At 35.9% G+C, this 18,708-nt stretch overlaps 1 protein-coding gene across 2 annotated transcripts; it reads right to left on the bottom strand.

Annotated features, from left to right (window-relative positions):
• Positions 1-511: 511 nt before the first annotated feature.
• MEF14 (Phosphoglycerate mutase family protein) lies at positions 512-11,162 on the bottom strand. Of its 2 annotated transcripts, none has more exons than XM_006844465.4 (2): positions 10,309-11,162; positions 512-1,793 (listed from the first exon to the last, which is right to left on the bottom strand). In XM_006844465.4, exons 1-2 carry the CDS (start codon positions 10,852-10,854, stop codon positions 1,020-1,022), a joined length of 1,320 nt encoding a protein of 439 aa, XP_006844528.2. In that variant the 5' UTR covers positions 10,855-11,162; the 3' UTR covers positions 512-1,019. The 2 variants fall into 2 exon arrangements, with proteins under 2 accessions (XP_006844528.2, XP_088726682.1); XM_088870556.1 differs by having other exon boundaries at positions 512-1,854; positions 10,309-10,447.
• Positions 11,163-18,708: the final 7,546 nt, after the last annotated feature.

Below are 18,708 nucleotides of genomic sequence, written 5' to 3'. Positions count from 1 at the left end.
TAGAGATGAAAATAGGTTCTCAAGCCATTCTAAAAAATTTTTACACCAAAGTTACATTTATCATAAAATTTGGAGGTGCACCTTAACTTAATTGTTTAAGGTTGCAACCTTATATAAACCACACCATTAATGAGAAGCCCCAGGTTTTTAATGAAAACGAAGGAGATAGTGTGTGTGAGAGAGTGTCACATGTATGTTATGGCTGTGTGAGAGTGATTGTTGCCATGTGTGCAGGCGCACGCACGAGACTAAGAGCTTTGACGAGAAAACTTGTGGTGATTTCTTGCATAAGTTTTGATTTCTTGCAACAAAATTCAAAGCAATACATAGCAATGAAATGAATGATTGGATTAGCAACTCAACCAAAAAAGAATCTGGACCAAGTTCCATTATCATTCCTCTGAAACCATGATTTATGCCACAATTTAAAGCAATATATAGCAGTGAAATGACTGATTGGATTAGCAACTCAACCGAAAAGAATCTGAAGCAAGTTCCATGATCATTCCTCTGAAACCACAAATCAAACTTCAAGTTTTGAACCATTAATTAATTTTCCCTGAAGAACATTGAAGCCAAGAAACCTCTGTTTTCTTGATTTACATTCCAGTGAAACCATAAATAAAACAATAATTCTTGACAATTCTTTGCCGAACCCAATTAATTGGGAAAAGGCTATAATGATGAAGAATTCTTGACACTCCTTGCTCTATATAGAATAAGAATCCATGAAAGACCGAAGAATTTGCACCAGCTCTCTTGGATCCATGGAGGACATAAATTACAGAGACTAGATATTAAAATCAGTGAACACGCCACAATAGCACATGAATTGAATTTAGCAAGCCACAGCCTTCTTCCCCATCTTTCCAGAATGAAAGGAAAAACAATTAAACAAGAGACATTATTGAGCCTTAAACCTCACTACACCAAGCAATGGTGATCTGACCACTCGTTCCTTTCTCCATTTTCCTTTCTTGGGTTCTACCTTATCAACCCAAAAAAATCTATCCCTCTCTCTAAAGAAGCCTCAGATGTGCAGTATCATTCACCCGCTTAATCTCCCAACCTGTCTTCAAAGAGTGCTGTATAACTGTTGTTGAAGAATCATCTATACAAATACGCTGAGCCATCACAGGGCTACACCCAAGCAACCCAGTGAGAAGGCATTTTATTGCCACTCCATGGCTGAAGACCCCTATACAATAGGAGCTCTTGCTTTCAACTTCTCTTAGCTGCCTATACTTAGAATCCCTGGGACAGAAGTCATCATCTGTTTCATTATCACCCATTGTCACGAATTGAAGCCTACTCTTCCCTGACTTCTTTCTCATTCCTTGTTTATGTCTATGAAGCAAATCCCATTGTGGAATTGAGGGACTTTCTCCCTCTTGAACTGGGTTTGCTTGAATTAAAGAGTTTTGAATGGGGTACCCCTTGTGGTGTGAATCCCATTGCGGGGCAGCCAGACTTTCTCGCTCTAGACTTGGGTTGCCTTGAATTAGGGTGTTTTGACTGGAGTACTCCTTGATTTCGCTCTGAAAGGAAGAATCTCTTGTTTTTAGCTTTTCTGATCTTCTTAAGATTGTTGAGTTAAGGAATTCGATCATTCTGAACTCCACCTGCCTAAGGGATTCACCAGCAGGAGGAGAGAAGTCAGGCTGAGATATCTCGATGAAGCTGATAATTTCTGGTGTATATATCTCGGAGCGAACACAGCCTTCCCACTGACCCTGGCTCATCTCGATCAGAGAATCTGAGGATTGTATCTTCTCTGGTGGAATGTTCTGCTCCTGTAGAAATTGACAAGTGTCTACTGATTTGGGTTTATTCAAGGAGGAGATTCTATGCTACCTGAAATATACAGCTTTACATACCATGAGAGAGAGAGAGAGAGCGCATTCAAATCTAAAGGCAAGGTAAGTGTGCTATTTCCTGGTGGCATATGTGTGTGCGTATTGGGGGGGGGGGGGACACGCGGAGGGAGATAGAGATTACAAAATACCTAAAAAAATTAGTAGCATTTTCTGTCGTTCAAGCATACAAACATATCAGGAAAATGGAAGAGCCAGAAATTACCAAAAAAGCCTATCAACATATCAAGCTCCACAGGAAGAAGTCATCCATTGGCTGCATAAATATGTTTCTTCCTATTGATCAATTCGGTTTGGCCTCTCACATGAGTATGAGAATGACGTATTGCATGTCATCTTGATCATGATGACAATCCAACCCATGCAGCTTTTATGCCATACATGTTTTAGTGGGCCCTTAGTTCAAAGCATCGCTTGTGTGGGTTTTTTTTGGCAGTGGGTGGGTGGGGAACGAGGGACGGGGTCCAGACCAGAGAATGCAGCTTATCGTCAATAAAAATGCAAGTAAAACTAGTAACATCTAGATTTCCAAGCTTAGTGCAAGTAAAGCACAAGAACCTTAACAACTCATTTTGCAATGTCAAACACAAGAAGCTTATACGTTTTGAAACACTTCCATATTGGATAATCATGCATGACATGTATTCTCCCGTTGGTGGTCGACGCTCCATGATTTGGATGCACAAATTCCATTTGCAAGATAATGTAAACTGCGGCAAATAAGCAGTTCTGTACATCATATTCGAAAAGGGGTAGGGAACCCTTTACTCCCACTGTACCGCACATATAAAAGACAATGCACCAGCCCTAAGCCAATACATCAAAAAGCCATTATGTGAAAAAGAGATCCCAAACAAAGCCATAACAAATGCTTTTCTTATCACATTTAGAAGGCAACTTCAGTGACTCAAGTCAGCAAGTTTCTCAGTCCAAGGAGTTCCCTTCTTCTCTTTTAGACTGAGACTCTTGGTAATGATAACATCATTTGTGTTATTCTTTCAATAGGACCAACCAATCCAATGATATCAACTAGTTCAGATCTCTACTTTTTACTTATAGGGGAAGTGGGTGTGGGTCCAGGAAAAAGAGTGTGTTTGTCAATTTAGAGCGAGTTCTTGGGAATATTTAAGACTATACAAAATAACAAGGCCGACTGGCTGAGTGCTGTATTAGGAAATGAACTGGATTAAAATAGAGATGAAAATTGGCCAAGGGGTCTTTCCATATTTACTGTAACTGATGTTGGCAAACACCATTTATTTGACCAAAATGGAACCCCTAACATCAATTGCAGGCATTCCCAAATTCCGCGTGAGTCCGTTTACAAATAAAATCTCAGGAGTTATGATACTTTAAGGGAAATCTCTAGAAAGATTTATGAAGAGTCGCACATGATTTATAGATCACCACCAATAAGTGATTTCAAAAGTTAAATGAGAGATGGCAAGCCAATGCTCAGCCTTAACTCCAGATATAGATATGGACATTCCTTCCTTGCAGCAGAAGAAAATCAGGCTAATTAGTGTAACAAGTTAAGAAAATACTTTCTAAAGCCAGTTTTAATTCATTTTACAGTGACAACACATGTAACAACCACCTTGTATCACATTAGAATTGTTTACAAGATTGCAATCATCGAAATTTGGATTAAATTCCCAAGTTCTTGCAGACAGCAAACAACGTCTAAAACAATGGCTCCACTTGGATTCAATAGAGGCAGAAGCTACTGCAATGTTAGAGGACTTAAGATTGATCCAACCCTTCTCAAACCTGCCTTTTATCATCGAGGGTGACTCCAAGAATGTTATTTCTTGGGCCAAACATCCCCCCCCTCAATCCCCTGGGTCTTAAATCATATTTTTTTTACATCTATGCAGGGGACTGACCGTCATATGGAGACACACGTGGAGGGAGGCAAACCACGTAGCAGATGCCATGGCCAAAGCAGCAGCTCTCAGTGAAGGAACATGAGATCTAATCAAATGGGTTTCTAGTTCTGCTGTATTCATCCTAAAGGCTTTTGTATCACGCCTTCTACTGTTTCCATTCTTCCTCCTCTATACTCACTAGCTACTCTTAGCTATCCCCAGTGGATAGCACTTCTCTCTCCCCTTTGTACCTCTGCTATCCACATGTGGGTAGCCTCTCTTCTTCTCCCTTGCTGTACTCTTTCATTATATAATATATATAACAGTCAACATTATCAAAAAAATGTCTAGAACAGTACCAAGTATTTCAGAATATAAGAAATTGGATGACCCACACATCAATGTCAACTGGAAGGAAGGATAGAACCAGGACCTTCACTATTTTCCTGGATCATATCATCATAGTTTCATCGCAGAAGGGCCACTCGTCCAAGAACAAGCTAGGAGGTTATACATGTGACAAGCATAAGCATAAATGACATGGTTAGTGATGGTGAGAGTTTTTCTTCTCTTTTATTTTTTATCATGAAGAGTTTGTCGACTTACGAAAAGTCCAAAGTGATTTTTCAATAGAATTCAGGCTTTCAAATAATCATTCATGCTTAAGACAAATGCCTAATAGATATTTTCATGAGACACAGATGGCATAACTGACACTAGGGAAAGTATATTGGTGAGGTAGGCGATGATTACTTGAGATAATTCTACAAACCTATAGGGCCAATGTGGATCAAAATATACATGCTAGTATTGTACTTTGAGTTGTGATGTGATGCTTGCTCCAGAGTTTTACATGATTAACGAGAATCATACTGTACATAAGAAGTCAGATAGCAATTTGGCAGATAAGCAAGATAAGCACAATCAGAGTAGGCCCCACAAAAGCAGAAAATGAAGGGGTGTGAAAGGATAAATACAAGGTTTGGTACCTAATGTTAGCATATGGATATACATCATTACTGATACCTATCAGTATATCTCTAGATAAGAATAGGATATGTATCATACTGATACATATCAGTATATGCATATGTATGGATACATATCTCTTGATAAGATTAGGTGATACATATCAGTATATCTCTAGATAAGAATAGGATATGTATCATATTGATACATATCACTATATGCATATGTATGGATACATATCTCTTGATAAGATTAGGTGGTGTATATCCATAACCATTGGTATTTATCTTTAACTGTATATTTATATGGAGTCTTGTATATTCTTGATTAAGCAATAGTTCTCTGCAGTATTCTGAAATAATCTTCCATGGGACCTAGGGCCCAAATAAACAGAAATACATTTTCTAACATGGTAGCAAAGCCATAGGAGGTTTTCTGACACCTACTGTTCGATTGAATCTGCTACGCCATAAGTTTTCTAAGACCTACTGCTCGATTGAATCTGCTACCTAAGGATTGATCTGTATCTTTACAATCCTTTGATCTGAGCCTTACTATCGGGTTGTTCCTGAACAGTCGATTAATGATCCGAGTGGGTTGCCTCCATTGCAAAGCTGCTGTTTCCGTTTCCAACTTCGAATTCACTTGTTTTCTGAACAGCCAATCAACGATCCGAGTGAGTTGCTTCCATCCTTTACTTCGCAAATTTTCAGTCGTTTGCTCTAAAAATCCCATCGAGTTTGCTTCTGAAAAGCTCATACCAAGTTTTGCTCTGCAAATTCTCTAAGCCCGTCACAATTTTGCACTACATAATCTCATTACAAATTTGCAAAGCAAATCCGTCAAAATCTTGTTACATATTGTCATAGCAAATCCGTCAAAATGAGTTGGGTTCCTTTCACAAATTTTGCTAAGCAAATCCATCAAAATAAATTTGTCCAAGGTGCTTCCATTCAAAAACCTTCTGTTCCAACAACTTTATCTTGTTTCTCTCTCTAGACCAAGTCTTGTCCAAGGTGTTTCCATTCAAAACCTTCCGTCATTTATTATTTTGTCAAGTTGTTGCTAGATAAAGTTGTTCCGTCTCTAGATAAAGTTGTTGCAAGAGGGGAAAAGTTTCTACCGTTGCATGACCAAAGACTACAATATTATGCCCAAAATCGAGTACTATGGGTGCATGGTTGATACCTGAGGCCGTCTGTTCTGCTGTTGATCGAGTTTTTCATTACTCGATCCAAGGTGTTCCGGAAGCCGTTTGTTCTTGAGGTCTGCCGTCGCTTTTCTGTGCTTGTTGTTCGCGCAATCTGAAGATCACTGCTCGTTTTTGGCAACTTATTATAGTTCAAACTCCAGCTGCTTTGTGTCAAAGCATCTTGAGTTTGAGGGGGAGTGTTAGGATATGGATATACATCATTACTGATACATATCAGTATATCTCTAGATAAGAATAGGATATGTATCATTCTGATACATATCAGTATATGCATCTGTATGGATACACATCTCTTGATAAGATTAGGTGATGTCTTACCATAACCATTGGTATTTATCTTTAACCATATATTTATACGGAGTCTTGTATATTCTTGATCAAGCAATAGTTCTCTACAGTATTATAAAATAATCTTCCAAGGGGCCTAAGGCCCAAATATACAGAAATACAGTTTCTAACATGTTAGAAATAAACTGTATTTTTGTATATTTGGGCCTTAGGCCCCCATGGAAGATTATTTCATAATACTTAAGAGAACTCTCTCTTTATTGATTGATAAAGAATATACAAGACCCCGTATAAATATACGGCAATTCTAGATAGACACCAACAGTTATTGATACTTACTAACTAATCTTCCCTAGACAACTAATCTTATCAAAAGGTATATATCATACAGATACCAACATATCGATATAGATATGTATCCATAATGATGTATATCAATACTAATACGAGATATCCATATCCATACTGATATGTATCAGTAATGATGTATATCAATACCAACATGAGATATCCATACTCTAACACTCCCCCTCAAACTCCAGATGCTTTGACACAAAGCAACTGGAGTTTGAACAATACTAAGTTGCCAAAAATGAGTAGTGATCTTCAGATTGCTTGAACAACAAGCACATAAAAGCAGCAACAGACTTCAGGAATAGAGGCCTCAGGAACACCCTGGATCGAGTAACGAAAAACTCGATCAACAGCTGGATCAACAGCAGAACAGACGACCTCAGGTGATACATATCAGTATGGATATGGATATCTCGTGTTAGTATTGATATATATCATTATGGATACATATCTATATTGATATGTATGTATCTGTATGATATATATCTCTTGATAAGATTAGGTGTCTAGACAAGATTAGTTAGTAAGTATCAATAACTGTTGGTATCTATCCAGAATTGTTAGTAGCCGTATATTTACACGGGGTCTTGTATATTCTTTATCAATCAATAAAGAGAGAGTTCTCTGCAGTATTATGAAATAATCTTCCATGGGGGCCTAAGGCCCAAATATTTCCATGGGGGCCTAAGGCCCAAATATACAGAAATACATTTTCTAACATGGTATCAAAGCCATAGGTTTTTTGACACCTACTGTTCAATTGAATCTGCTACGCCATAGGTTTTTTGAGACCTGCTCAATTGAATCTGCTACCTAAAGATTGATCTGTATCTCTACAATCCTCTGATCTAAGCCCTACTATCGAGTTGTTCCTGAATAGTCGATTAACGATCCAAGTGGGTTGCTTCTGTTGCAAAGCTTTTGTTTACACCTAAGATGTCCTCACACCCAATTAATGATGGTGACACAACACAAGAGGACGATAAAACTCCAAATTGTAACTTCAAATGGAATATTCAAATCAAAACATAGTTTGTATAATGCAAATATGGAGATGCTAAAAACTCAAGTTTAATGTCTTTTGCTTAAAGGAGGTAGAGGACCACTATGCTAGAGTCAAGTTTATGTGGAGTCCAATTCATCATGCAGAAATTATAGTTCCGTTGCAGCATGCTTGCGTAATCTTATTTTATGGGGCTCATATACATGCAAATAGTAGGCATCAAACCCACTGAAACCATAGAAACAAACTTTACAGGTTACAAGTCATCCAGCCAATAAAGTTCAAATGTTTTTGGGTTTCAAACTACTGGGTGACCCTTGACATACAAAGGCCTTTTCCAAAAATTCTCCAAGTTTTAGGGGTCATATAAACCCTATTGATGAAGCCTGTAATAAATGCTATTTGATAAAGTCCTGCAGAGCTAAAGAATCAATCTTATAATGTGATGGCCATTAATATGGAGGAATCGTGGCATAAGATACCCACAGAATATGGGTAAAACACATTATAAGTTCTTGAGTCAGACACAGAGATATGAAGATATAAAACATGCGGCCACAATCTAAGAATTTAATAACTATCTTGCGAACTCCATCAATGGATCTTGAGCAGACAAGCGAATGCTTTTATGTTGGGAACCCAAGTGACTTGTTAGACACTTAAATATTGAACATAAAAACTACAAACTGGCAAAGGCAATCCCCGAAAAAATTTTCTTTAGCTTCAAGTATCATAGTGGGACCATACTGGCCTGGTTCAATAGAGTTACAAACTAGGCAATCATAAACACTTGAGAAAGTGATGAGTCATACTCATGAGAAAAGAGAAAACAAAAACAGCAAGTCACTGCAAAAGGGCAAGTCATTGCAAACTATCTCCAATATGGTGTTGCTTATTTTTAAATAGCGAGCAATTGCAAGATTGTCCATGGTGTTTTACATGGTTGGGATGAACATACAATTTCTATGTACCACTGCTAGACTCTCACAATGCAACAGTAGTCAACTCTAATATATATCTACCAAGAAAAATAAATGCATCAAGCCAGAAGCATCATATCTTGGCAGTCTTTCTGTTAACAAACATGCTGTTGATTCTTACACTTCCAGTCAAAGCCCACATCATGTCCATCACAACACAAGTCACACACAGGGATCCATATCAATGCATCTTATCGTAACACCAACAGATATATACAATGTACTTGCCACTGAAAACTAGCACCTACAGTTAGTCCATGTCAAGAATTAGCATAAAATGAAAAAAAACAGCGGAAAATAGAAACGTGGCGAACAATAATGGAAACTAGGATAAAGCACACAATTACAATCTTCGACATATTGGTATGGTCTCAGAAGATTGCACATTTTTCTTGACAAATGTGCACGTCCTATACAAAGTTAGGGAACCACAACTACGGGACATGCCAGTGTATACCTTATAAACAAGCCAATTGGAGATATTGGCAAATCATATCTGATGATGCGGGTACAAATTTCCACGTTACCAAAAAGAATATGTGACATCAAGCACTAGAGACAAGTGATTCAACGCTCCCTTGAGCGACTCTAACAAGGGTCTCATAAGGTCCATATGGACCAGAAGATGTTTAACTTAATTTTTGAAAGTCAAGTATCACAAGAATACCCTATATTGAACCGGCATTTTAAATCAATCCAGCAACATGTATTCGAGATGTTGAATTTTGCCCTGGCATCTTTCAATTGTCAACAGGATTTAACTTTTGTTGTCTATGCATGTTTGTGTTCTGAGGTATATATATTATATATATCATCAGATCTTAGAAATCTCAGACCCATTGGTGCCCCAGGGCACTGATCTGCTTTCAGTTATAGAATCACTGCCTGAAATCTCAACCGTCATCTAGAGATAGTATTCAAGAAAATCACCACCAGTTTTTGCACTTACAGAAAGACTCACCAAAACTTTGATACAGCCATTAGTTATTTCTTCACTTTCAGCAATGCACAATATTTATAGTTCCTTTAGTCATTGAGTTCAACTTCCTACTCATTTCGACGAGCATGCTTTTAAACTTTTGCAGCTTTTTAATCAGTGCAACATTTCAAGAAAAGGTACTGTCTGGAGAACATACTTATGGTTCCTAAAATTTTTTACTCCCCAAAGTTGATGTCTTTTTAATTTGTTACTCACTTTAAATCCTCTTTTTCTATCAAAGCTTACGATTTTCTCCATGAGAATACCCTGCCCCCTACACTCATGTTAGGATTCAAATCTTCAAATTTCAAGGAATACCCAACCAATTAAGAATACGCGTTCACCTTTTCCTTGGAGAGCCTGGATATATGAACCATTCACTTACAATCACAAAATACTAACAATTCATGGGAAAAATGGGATAGGGATTAGTGGATGGTATACTAAAAGATCAGAAAAATAATAATTCATAGGAAAAATTTGATGCTGAATTGCACGCTATTTAAAGATACGAAAGAAATTCCATACTATTTATATCTAATTTTTATATTGCCAATAGAAAGATTCTATCCTTAAATAATGAATGTATGTTAATTAAAATATCCATTAAAGTAGAGTAGCAGCTCAATCGATAAGAGAATTCTAAGAAAAGAGGTACACAGTTCAAATCTCTCTCTCTCTCTCTCTCTCTCTCTCTCTCTCTCTCTCTCTCTCTCTCTCAAACGAAGTAAAATCATGTATGACAGAGAAAAATTTAGAGAGAGAATCAAAACTCCATACCTGACACACAGACAAGGCAGTCCTCTTGGCTCGGTCCAGTGGTGAAGAAAATACAGCATTGAAGACAACCCCCTGGGATTTGAGGAACACAGCTAGAGCTCTAGCTTGTCTCATACCATTTGCAGTGAGAGAAGCATTTGGCCAGCGACCACCAACCAAATCAGGCCTCATGTTCATGCTACACTCTCCATGATTTATAAAGAAAACCTCAGTTCTCGTATCTTCTTCTAAAACCTCATCTGAATTGCAGAGACTCAATGATCCACCTGCAAATGACTGGTTAACTGGCAAATGGGTTTGAGAGAGAACGTTATAGGGATCATAAACCCTAATCGATGGCCCCAAATAGGGACTACCCAAAGAGGACAATTGGGGTGACAATGGTGAGGCAGAGGGATGGCATGGAAGGACCTCTGGTTCTTGTTCAAGGACCTTCTTTCCGTTCTGTTCGAGTTTATGAGACTCTGTTTCTCTCTCTACAGTTTCTTCGTCATCTTCATCTTCATCTTCTTCGTCGTGCTCTTGAGTGGATTGTGTTGCTCCCATCTTGTTGAATTCCCGGAAAACACTTCCAGATCTGTGTAAACACTTCTATTGCAGAGATGTCGGTTTCTCTCTCATCCTCTTCCAGAGCAATCTTGAGAGAGAGAGAAAGTATGTGTGTTTTTTTGCCTAGAAACCCAGCATTTCTTCAACCCCACCAGCATAAACAGCTCATGATTTCTCTTCAAATTTTAGCCAGAGAATACCCAACAAATATGTACTTCCATTATATCCAGTCATTGATTTCTACTCAATTTCGATATACATAAAAAACCCAATTAAATTTCACTCATAGTGAATGAGATCTGAATCCGAATTGTCCTCAGTCACTGTTCAAACTTGTAGAGAGAAAATCCAACAAAAGTATACTTCCCTCTCAAATCCGCTCCTTGTCTTTTTTCAATTTAAAGAGTGAGAAAAAACCCACAGAAACTGTACCGAAATCCTCTGATCCGGGTCCTGCAACACCAGATCGATCAATTCTTCTCGGAATGCCTTCAAATCCCACAAATGCTGAGATTTTCTCAATACCCAGTGCTCGTACGGGAGCTTGAAAATGGTGAAAACAGCTCATTCTTATTCATATGATTCCTTTGTATTTTAGCTCATAGTGGCCACTGGTACATGGGTTTCGTGTCTCTTTGACTTAGGCCCACAAACTCCTATGTCCTGGAATTAGAGAGAGAAAGTAATCGTCAACTTTGTAGCTTGATAGCGGCAACTGGTACATGGCCCTCGGTCTTTTAACTTCGGCCAACAAATTCATGTCCTAGAGTTAAGAGAGAGAAAGTGATGGGTGCCTTTGTAACCGATTGTCCATAAAGAGCCCTTCGTGTCCTAGAGTTGGAGAGAGAAACGGATTGTCTATAAAGAGCCCTTCGTGTCCTAGAGTTAGAGAGAGAAAGTAATGGGTATCTTTTGGGGTGTCTATAGAGAGCGCTACGTGTCCTAGAGCTAGAGAGAGAAACGGATTGTCTATAAAGAGCCCTTCGTGTCCTAGAGTTAGAGAGAGAGAGTGATGGGTGTCTTCTGGAATTGTCTATAAAGAGCCCTTCGTGTCCTAGAGTTAGAGAGAGAGAGTGATGGTGTCTTCCGGAATTGTCTATAAAGAGCCCTTCGTGTCCTAGAGTTAGAGAGAGACACTAATGGATGTCTTTTTTTGTCGATAAAGAGCTCTTTGGGTGCGGTTTGTATAGAGCCGAGGTTCTACACAATCAAAGTAAATCGCATTTTTAAATAGTAATAAGAAATGTGGTTTCAATATTAGAAATATTTGTGGTAACCTTAAAATGGAAAATAACATTGTGAGACCTGGTGACACTCATGCATAAGACTCCAAAAGATCACCATTAAATTTGATATAGATCTCTTAAAAAGTAGAGTCTCACGTTAAAAATCAAATCTCACCACCATGTGATAATTTTTTTAGAGATATGTGCCAAATTTAATTGTAATCTTTTGAAATCTTATACATATAAGTGTGGGAAGAACTCATAAAATCATTACTCTCTTAAAATATATTTTTATCTTTAATTATAAAATTTAACTTAAAATATATTTTTATCTTCAATTATAAAATTTAAAGCTTAAAAAAAGTGTTGATCAAACAAATATATAAAAATATGAAATCTTGAAAATTTAAGCTCCAAAAATGAATTACAAGATGCTACACTTGAAAATTTTAAAATCTATTTTTTTTTCTCATGCCCACATTTTGAGGATATTTGAGCATCAAAACAATCTCTTCTGATAAATTTTTTGAAGTTGGGCCATATCTAGTGCTCGAGCTACATTTTCTTGCCCATGCCCTAATATTATCCGGCGGGGCCCATTGCCAACCGTATGCAAAAGTTAGAGAGAGAGAGAAGCCAAGGGTGTTTTTTTTCTTTTTTTGCTTATACATGGTGGATGCTGGCGCATGGGCTTGGTTTTTATTTTTTTGACATGTACTGTACAACGTGATTTTAAAGATAGAAAGTAAGTGGTGTCCCATGTGCGCGTTTGGTATGGCGCATCGTTATCGCCCCTACCGACCGTTGTTCCTGGGCGTTTTACCGCTAAAATTGACTAACGCCTTTTATTAGCTATTTTTAATGAGAAGATGGAAAAGTATCTTCCGTTTTTTTAGGAAGAAGTTTATATAGAGCAGAGATTCTAAACAATCAAATTAGAATCCACTTCAAAAATTTCATTAGAAGAGGTTTTTTTTTTATGTCCAAATCTCTTCAAATTAATCATCTTGATCTCAAGATGCATTGACATAAAAAAAAAAAATGGATTTTAAGTTTTTGAAATAGTGCATCTTGTGACGCGTTTTTAAACCGTCAATTTTCAAGTTTTGCTTGATCTAAACCATTTTTGAAGCTTTTAATTTTTATAATTAAAAATAAAAATATATTTTAAGGCTATCAGAAAGATTTTCAATATTAAAACTATATTACTCGACACTATTTGAAGGTGTGTTTTGCCTTGACTATGTACAAACCGCATGTGAAAGGGTGACGAGAGAAGTTGGATAAGAAGTATCTTTCCTAGAAAATAAATGTAGATTTCTTTAGTTGGATAGGAAATAGTGGATTTGAGACAAAGACCGAGATGGTGGTAGCACCCTCAGTTGCACGTTACCGCTTTTATTTAAAAAGCCACAAATTATTTTACAAACGGATAGGGCTTATTTTCCCACTAAATTACCCAAAGAAAATAAAAAAGAGTGGATTTACAAGTTGCAAGAACTAAGGGGCCTTGGCACTATAAAAAAAAAAACAAGGATATTTACGTAACATTTCCTAGTAGAAAATAATCAAATTAATTTATGAGAAAGTGGGTTGGGTCTAAGTGGTAGCACCCCACACCCGATAGTCACTAACACAATTCCACTAACACCTTTCAAAAGGTGGGCGGGTTCTATAGGACCGAGGCTCTAAACAATCAAAGTAAAACTCACCTTCAAATAGTGTTGAGAAATTTGGGTATCATTTTAGTGTTCTTTTAAGTAAAAAATTTATGGTCAAATGGATCCACAACTTTTTGCGTACAAATAATATTTTCAATTTTTGGATCTCATGAAATATAGAAGTTAAAAATAGGGGATAAATATATATTTTCCTTTTTTTTTTTAATCCCAATTAGCTAATAGCCAAATAGAATTAGCCTTTTTTATTTTTTTGATAAGTAAATTTAAATTTCTTTGGTGAAGGATAGGGGTGGTGGGCCCTATCAACAAATTATTATTTTTAATAATTTTTGTCCTTTTTTTCTCTCTTAAATTTTTTTTTAAAAAATCACTATAAATCTCTAAAAATAGTGTTCTTTTAATTTCTAAAAGAAATTAGGAGTGATGCATTATGTATTTTCATTATTTTGTAAAAATAGGTGCACACTAAATGTTGTTCTCCTGTCTGGATGTCAGTATAATTATTAATTGTAATATAGTATTATACTATTATATCAAAATAATTTAAAAATATTAGAAAACACATCCATAATATAAGATTAAAAAAATTTATTTTTCACATAAATTAGTATCACATCAAAGTATCAAACATTTATTAATTTGGTTTACTCATCCAAAATTATTATAACCTAACTAACTATAATAATATATATTGAAATTGAAGTTGTTAGTTTATAAATTTATATTTTATAATTATTTTACTATACAAATAAAAATATATAATATCTTATAATATCATCTAATTTAAAAAATATTATTTACAATTATAAGAAAAATAATATATTATAAAACTTATAATATAAATAAATTAATAAGTGAAATACAAGAATTGGTTATTAATAAATTAAAGATATTTATATTTACAATGTGGGATAATTGATAAAACAATTTGAAATAAATTCTAAAGTGGTATGAGTTTGTGTTATTTTTCTCTCTTAAAATATCATCTAAACTAATACTTTTTTTAATATTCAATAAACTAGTATTAGTATTATTTCTTGCTTTTTTTAATATCTTATTAGCTAGTACTAATTTTTTAATCACAATTAATTAATTAATTAATTAATTATTAATCATATAATAAATTAATCCCATGAGATAATAGCCTAATAGAGTTTTTATGTTTTTTTGTTGGTAAGTAAATTTAAAATTTTTTGGTGAAAGATAGAGGTGGAGGGCACCCAATTATTATTTTTAATAATTTTTTTTTTTTTTATAATATAATTTAATTGCCACCATCGGATGTACTCCCTTCTTATTCATAACGTGCCCATCCCCACTTAATAGTGCACCCACGTAATATAGTACATCTAATAGTGTTATTAGATATGAAGTTTATTGAATGAATTGTCCCACATCGAAAGGATGTGGAAAGAAAAAGTCATATAAAGAAATCGCTCCAACCTAGAGAAACAGGTCTTCGTGTTGCGGGCCTACGTGTAAGCGGTTTAGGGGCTGCATTGTTGTGAGGGTTTAATTCAATTTTTTAATAAAAAAATTGAATCCCAATTTTCTATACAATCCGGGACAGGTTGGGCGATACCCAATCTTTATCAAGATGCCAATTTGTAAAACACTAGGAATGGATATAACTGTCTCAGATCGAGTTGCCGATTTAAAACACTAGGTATGGATATAACCTCAGACAGGTTGGGTGAAACCCAATCCGTTGCCGATTTTTAAAACATTAGGTATGGATATAACGGATTCGAACCGCGGATCCGATTTTTATTTAAAGAAGTTCAATGATATTATTAGTGTTAACCTGAACAAGTAAGAGATTCGCATAACTATATTCATTTGCTCACTTGGTTAATACCCATCTAGGGATATCATTGCAAAGGGAAATAACCTCTTAGACCTGGGGATCAACCCAAAAAAGACAAAAAGTAAAAGTAAAAGAAAGTACCGTGCGAAAGAAGTTTTGAGAGTGAATAGAGACTACCCAGTTTTTGTACTATTAGATGTAAGTGTATAGGAAGTCCAAAATCTTTTTTCTTAAAAAAAAAAAATAAAGGATAAGTTTTTATAGAGCCAAGCTCTAAACAATCAAATTTGAGCCTACCTCAAAAAAGTTCACTAGAAGAGGTTGTTTTGATGCCCAAATATCTTCAAATTGATCATCTTGACATCAAGATGCACGGACATGAAAAAAAAATGGATTTCAAGTTTTGGAAATAGTGTATTTTGTAACGCATTTTTAGATCGTCAATTTTCAAGTTTTCATAGATCTGTCGATCTATACTATTTTTGAAACTTTGAACTTTATAAATAAATATGAAAATATATTTTAAATCTATCACAAAGATTTCCAATAGTTAAAACTACATTTCTTGATATTATTTAAAGGTAGGCTCTGATTTCATTATTTAGAGCCTAGGCTCTACATAAACAGCACCTTAAACTTTTAAAAATAATCATCCCGTGATTATTAGGTGGTTACCAATATTTTGGAATGAAAAAATCCTCCTTTATAACTCTTTGAAGTTTGAACCAAGCGATGTAAGTGTACGGTTGGCAACGGGCCAACGTTAGCTTGGCTTTATTCCCGGACAGGAATTAAAAAAATAAAAATAATAAATAAGGATAGGGTCGGGCCAAACTGGGTAGGCCTGCCTTTGGCCAAGCCCAAACCCAGCTCCCGGGCCTGGCACATGCTCTAGTATTACCCATCCGAGCCACCCAATTATAAATACTTTGAATGGAGAGTACACGCATAAAGAAACTCCTATATTTGATTTTATACGAGTGGAATATTTTATATAAACAGCTTGTATACTATGTTCATATGGAAGCAATATTGTAGGCTTACTTCCTGTCCTGAATTAGCTTCTCAGGAGGATTTATTTAGATCCAAAAATGTTGAAATGATTATTTTCAAAAAATGTAATTGCATTTTGTGTTCTTAAACATTTTGATCAAACCAATAAAATATTGGACGATCTATGATCAGTTTTAGGAGATTATTCTTTTAAGCACATGCAGAGTGTGTTTGGAATTTCTTTCTTTTAGGTTGGTCAGCAAATTGAAGAGTTTGTGCCCCCAAAATTTGGGAGCTTAATATTACTGCTAAATTAAATTTAGAAAATTGTTTCATGCGGCGGGAACCGTATTTCTATATTTGCAGTCCTTGAGGTATAAAGAATTCATCTTAAAGATGGATGCAAATACGCGGTCCATCTAAAAACGATTAAAGCTAACGGTCCAAATGCATTCTTAATAGAATTATTATTTTAAAATTTCAAATTTTATTTATTTATCATATTCATGATCTCCATATAAGAGATTACATATCCTTGAAAATTAAGTCCAAAGATCCATCTCAAAACTAAATTTTTAAGAGGTGACTCATTTCTACATGGACTTATAGATACCGGGTCCATTAAATTTTACTCAAGGGAGCAAAGAGAGGAAAATGACCCCATAGGAGCGTAGGATATTTGATATCAAACTAAATCCATCTCATTTGTCTGCCTAAAGAAGCAACTAGGTCTTTCATATAGCTTTCACAATACCCAAAAGATATGCTGCTTTTGCGGGAGCTGCTAAAAATGGAGGGTTAAAGAGTGCAAAAATAAGTTAAATAAAAAGGGTTTCATTCTATCTGATCTCAGGCACAAATGATCACTTTTTGAAGGCAATGTTTGCCTCTTACTGATAAGAATCAATGAGCATCTAAGTTTCTAGCTGGCAAATTTTTCCACAAGATAAATTGGAGTAGAGGATTAATAAAATTACTTTTTTTTTTTAAAGACATCCGCAAATTTTATTGATAACTAGAATGAGATTACAACATTAGAGGTAGTAAGAGAGGGGGGAAATACCACCCTTGGCTAATGTATCAACAATATCATTAACCTCTCTATATACATGGGAAAAGGAAACAGAAATAGCTAAGGAAATATCTAAAATCCTATGCCATAAGGAGCGGAGTTCCTAAGGAATCTGCTGCTCCTTTCTACACCAATGAATCACATTCAGAGAATCCCCTTCAATCAAACACGAAAAACTCATGTTCCTTTCAATGAAGATCTCTATCCCTGTAAGCACAGCCTGTAATTCCACCAAATTAGTCGTAGCTACTCCAATTAGACCTGCAAAGGACGTAAGGATAGCACCAAATGAGTCTCGAAACACCCCACCAATACCAGTCGGGCCTAGATTTCCAAAGGAACTTCAATCAAAGTTCAGCGTAACACAACCCACAGGTGGAGGAACCCATGAGCCTTTTGTCTTACATTTATGCAAACTAAGAAGAAACAAATTAGGGAGGTTTACCATCACATCCACTTTAGAGATACCCCATTCTTCTTTAGACAATGAAATACTCGACCAAATAGCCAGTTTAATTAGGTGAAGCAAATTGTCAAAAGACAAAGCAACCCCTTCAAAAGTCCTCATGTTTCCTTCCACACCTCCCAAAGGATCACACCCATTGCAATTTTTCAAATTACACTATCCACTTTAGGCAAGAAAGGAGGAGAAAGCTGATGGATACAATTAAGAACATTATGCGGAAGAGCAAAGGACACACCCACCAAACTCATCAGCCAGTGCCAAATCCTTGAAGTAAACGGACAATGAAGCAAAAGATGGTTGACCAATTCCCCGTCTTGTTTACACAATAAGCAAATGTTTGGCAGAATTTTTCCCCTCTTGATGAGATTATCAACTGTTACGATTTTATTTTAAGCAGCCAACCAAATAAAAACTTGCACTTTATGCGGAATTGGCCGCTTCCATAATTGGCCAATAGAAGAAGAAGAAGACCATCTTCATCGATCATGGAAGATTTAACTGAAAAAACACCATCCTTTGCCATTTCCTAAATCAACAAATCATCAGCATCATGTACAATATAGACCTTATCCAAAATTTCCAATAATGCACACCATTATGACAAT

Source organism: Amborella trichopoda, chromosome 6 (assembly GCF_054954075.1).
Source record: "Amborella trichopoda isolate Santa Cruz 75 chromosome 6, AtrichopodaSantaCruz75HAP2 v2.0, whole genome shotgun sequence".
NCBI lineage: Eukaryota > Viridiplantae > Streptophyta > Magnoliopsida > Amborellales > Amborellaceae > Amborella > Amborella trichopoda.
The sequence above is the reverse complement of the archived record's forward strand: the minus strand, read 5'-3'. Positions and strand labels throughout refer to the sequence as shown.

Bases quoted from the DNA above. Each gene is read 5' to 3' on its own strand.
- MEF14 (XM_006844465.4), bottom strand. From the start codon at position 10,854: ATGGGAGCAACACAATCCACTCAAGAGCACGACGAAGAAGATGAAGAT. The intron at 1,794-10,308 runs GTATGGAGTTTT...CAATTTCTACAG, and splicing joins CTGCCTTGTCTGTGTGTCAG to GAGCAGAACATTCCACCAGA.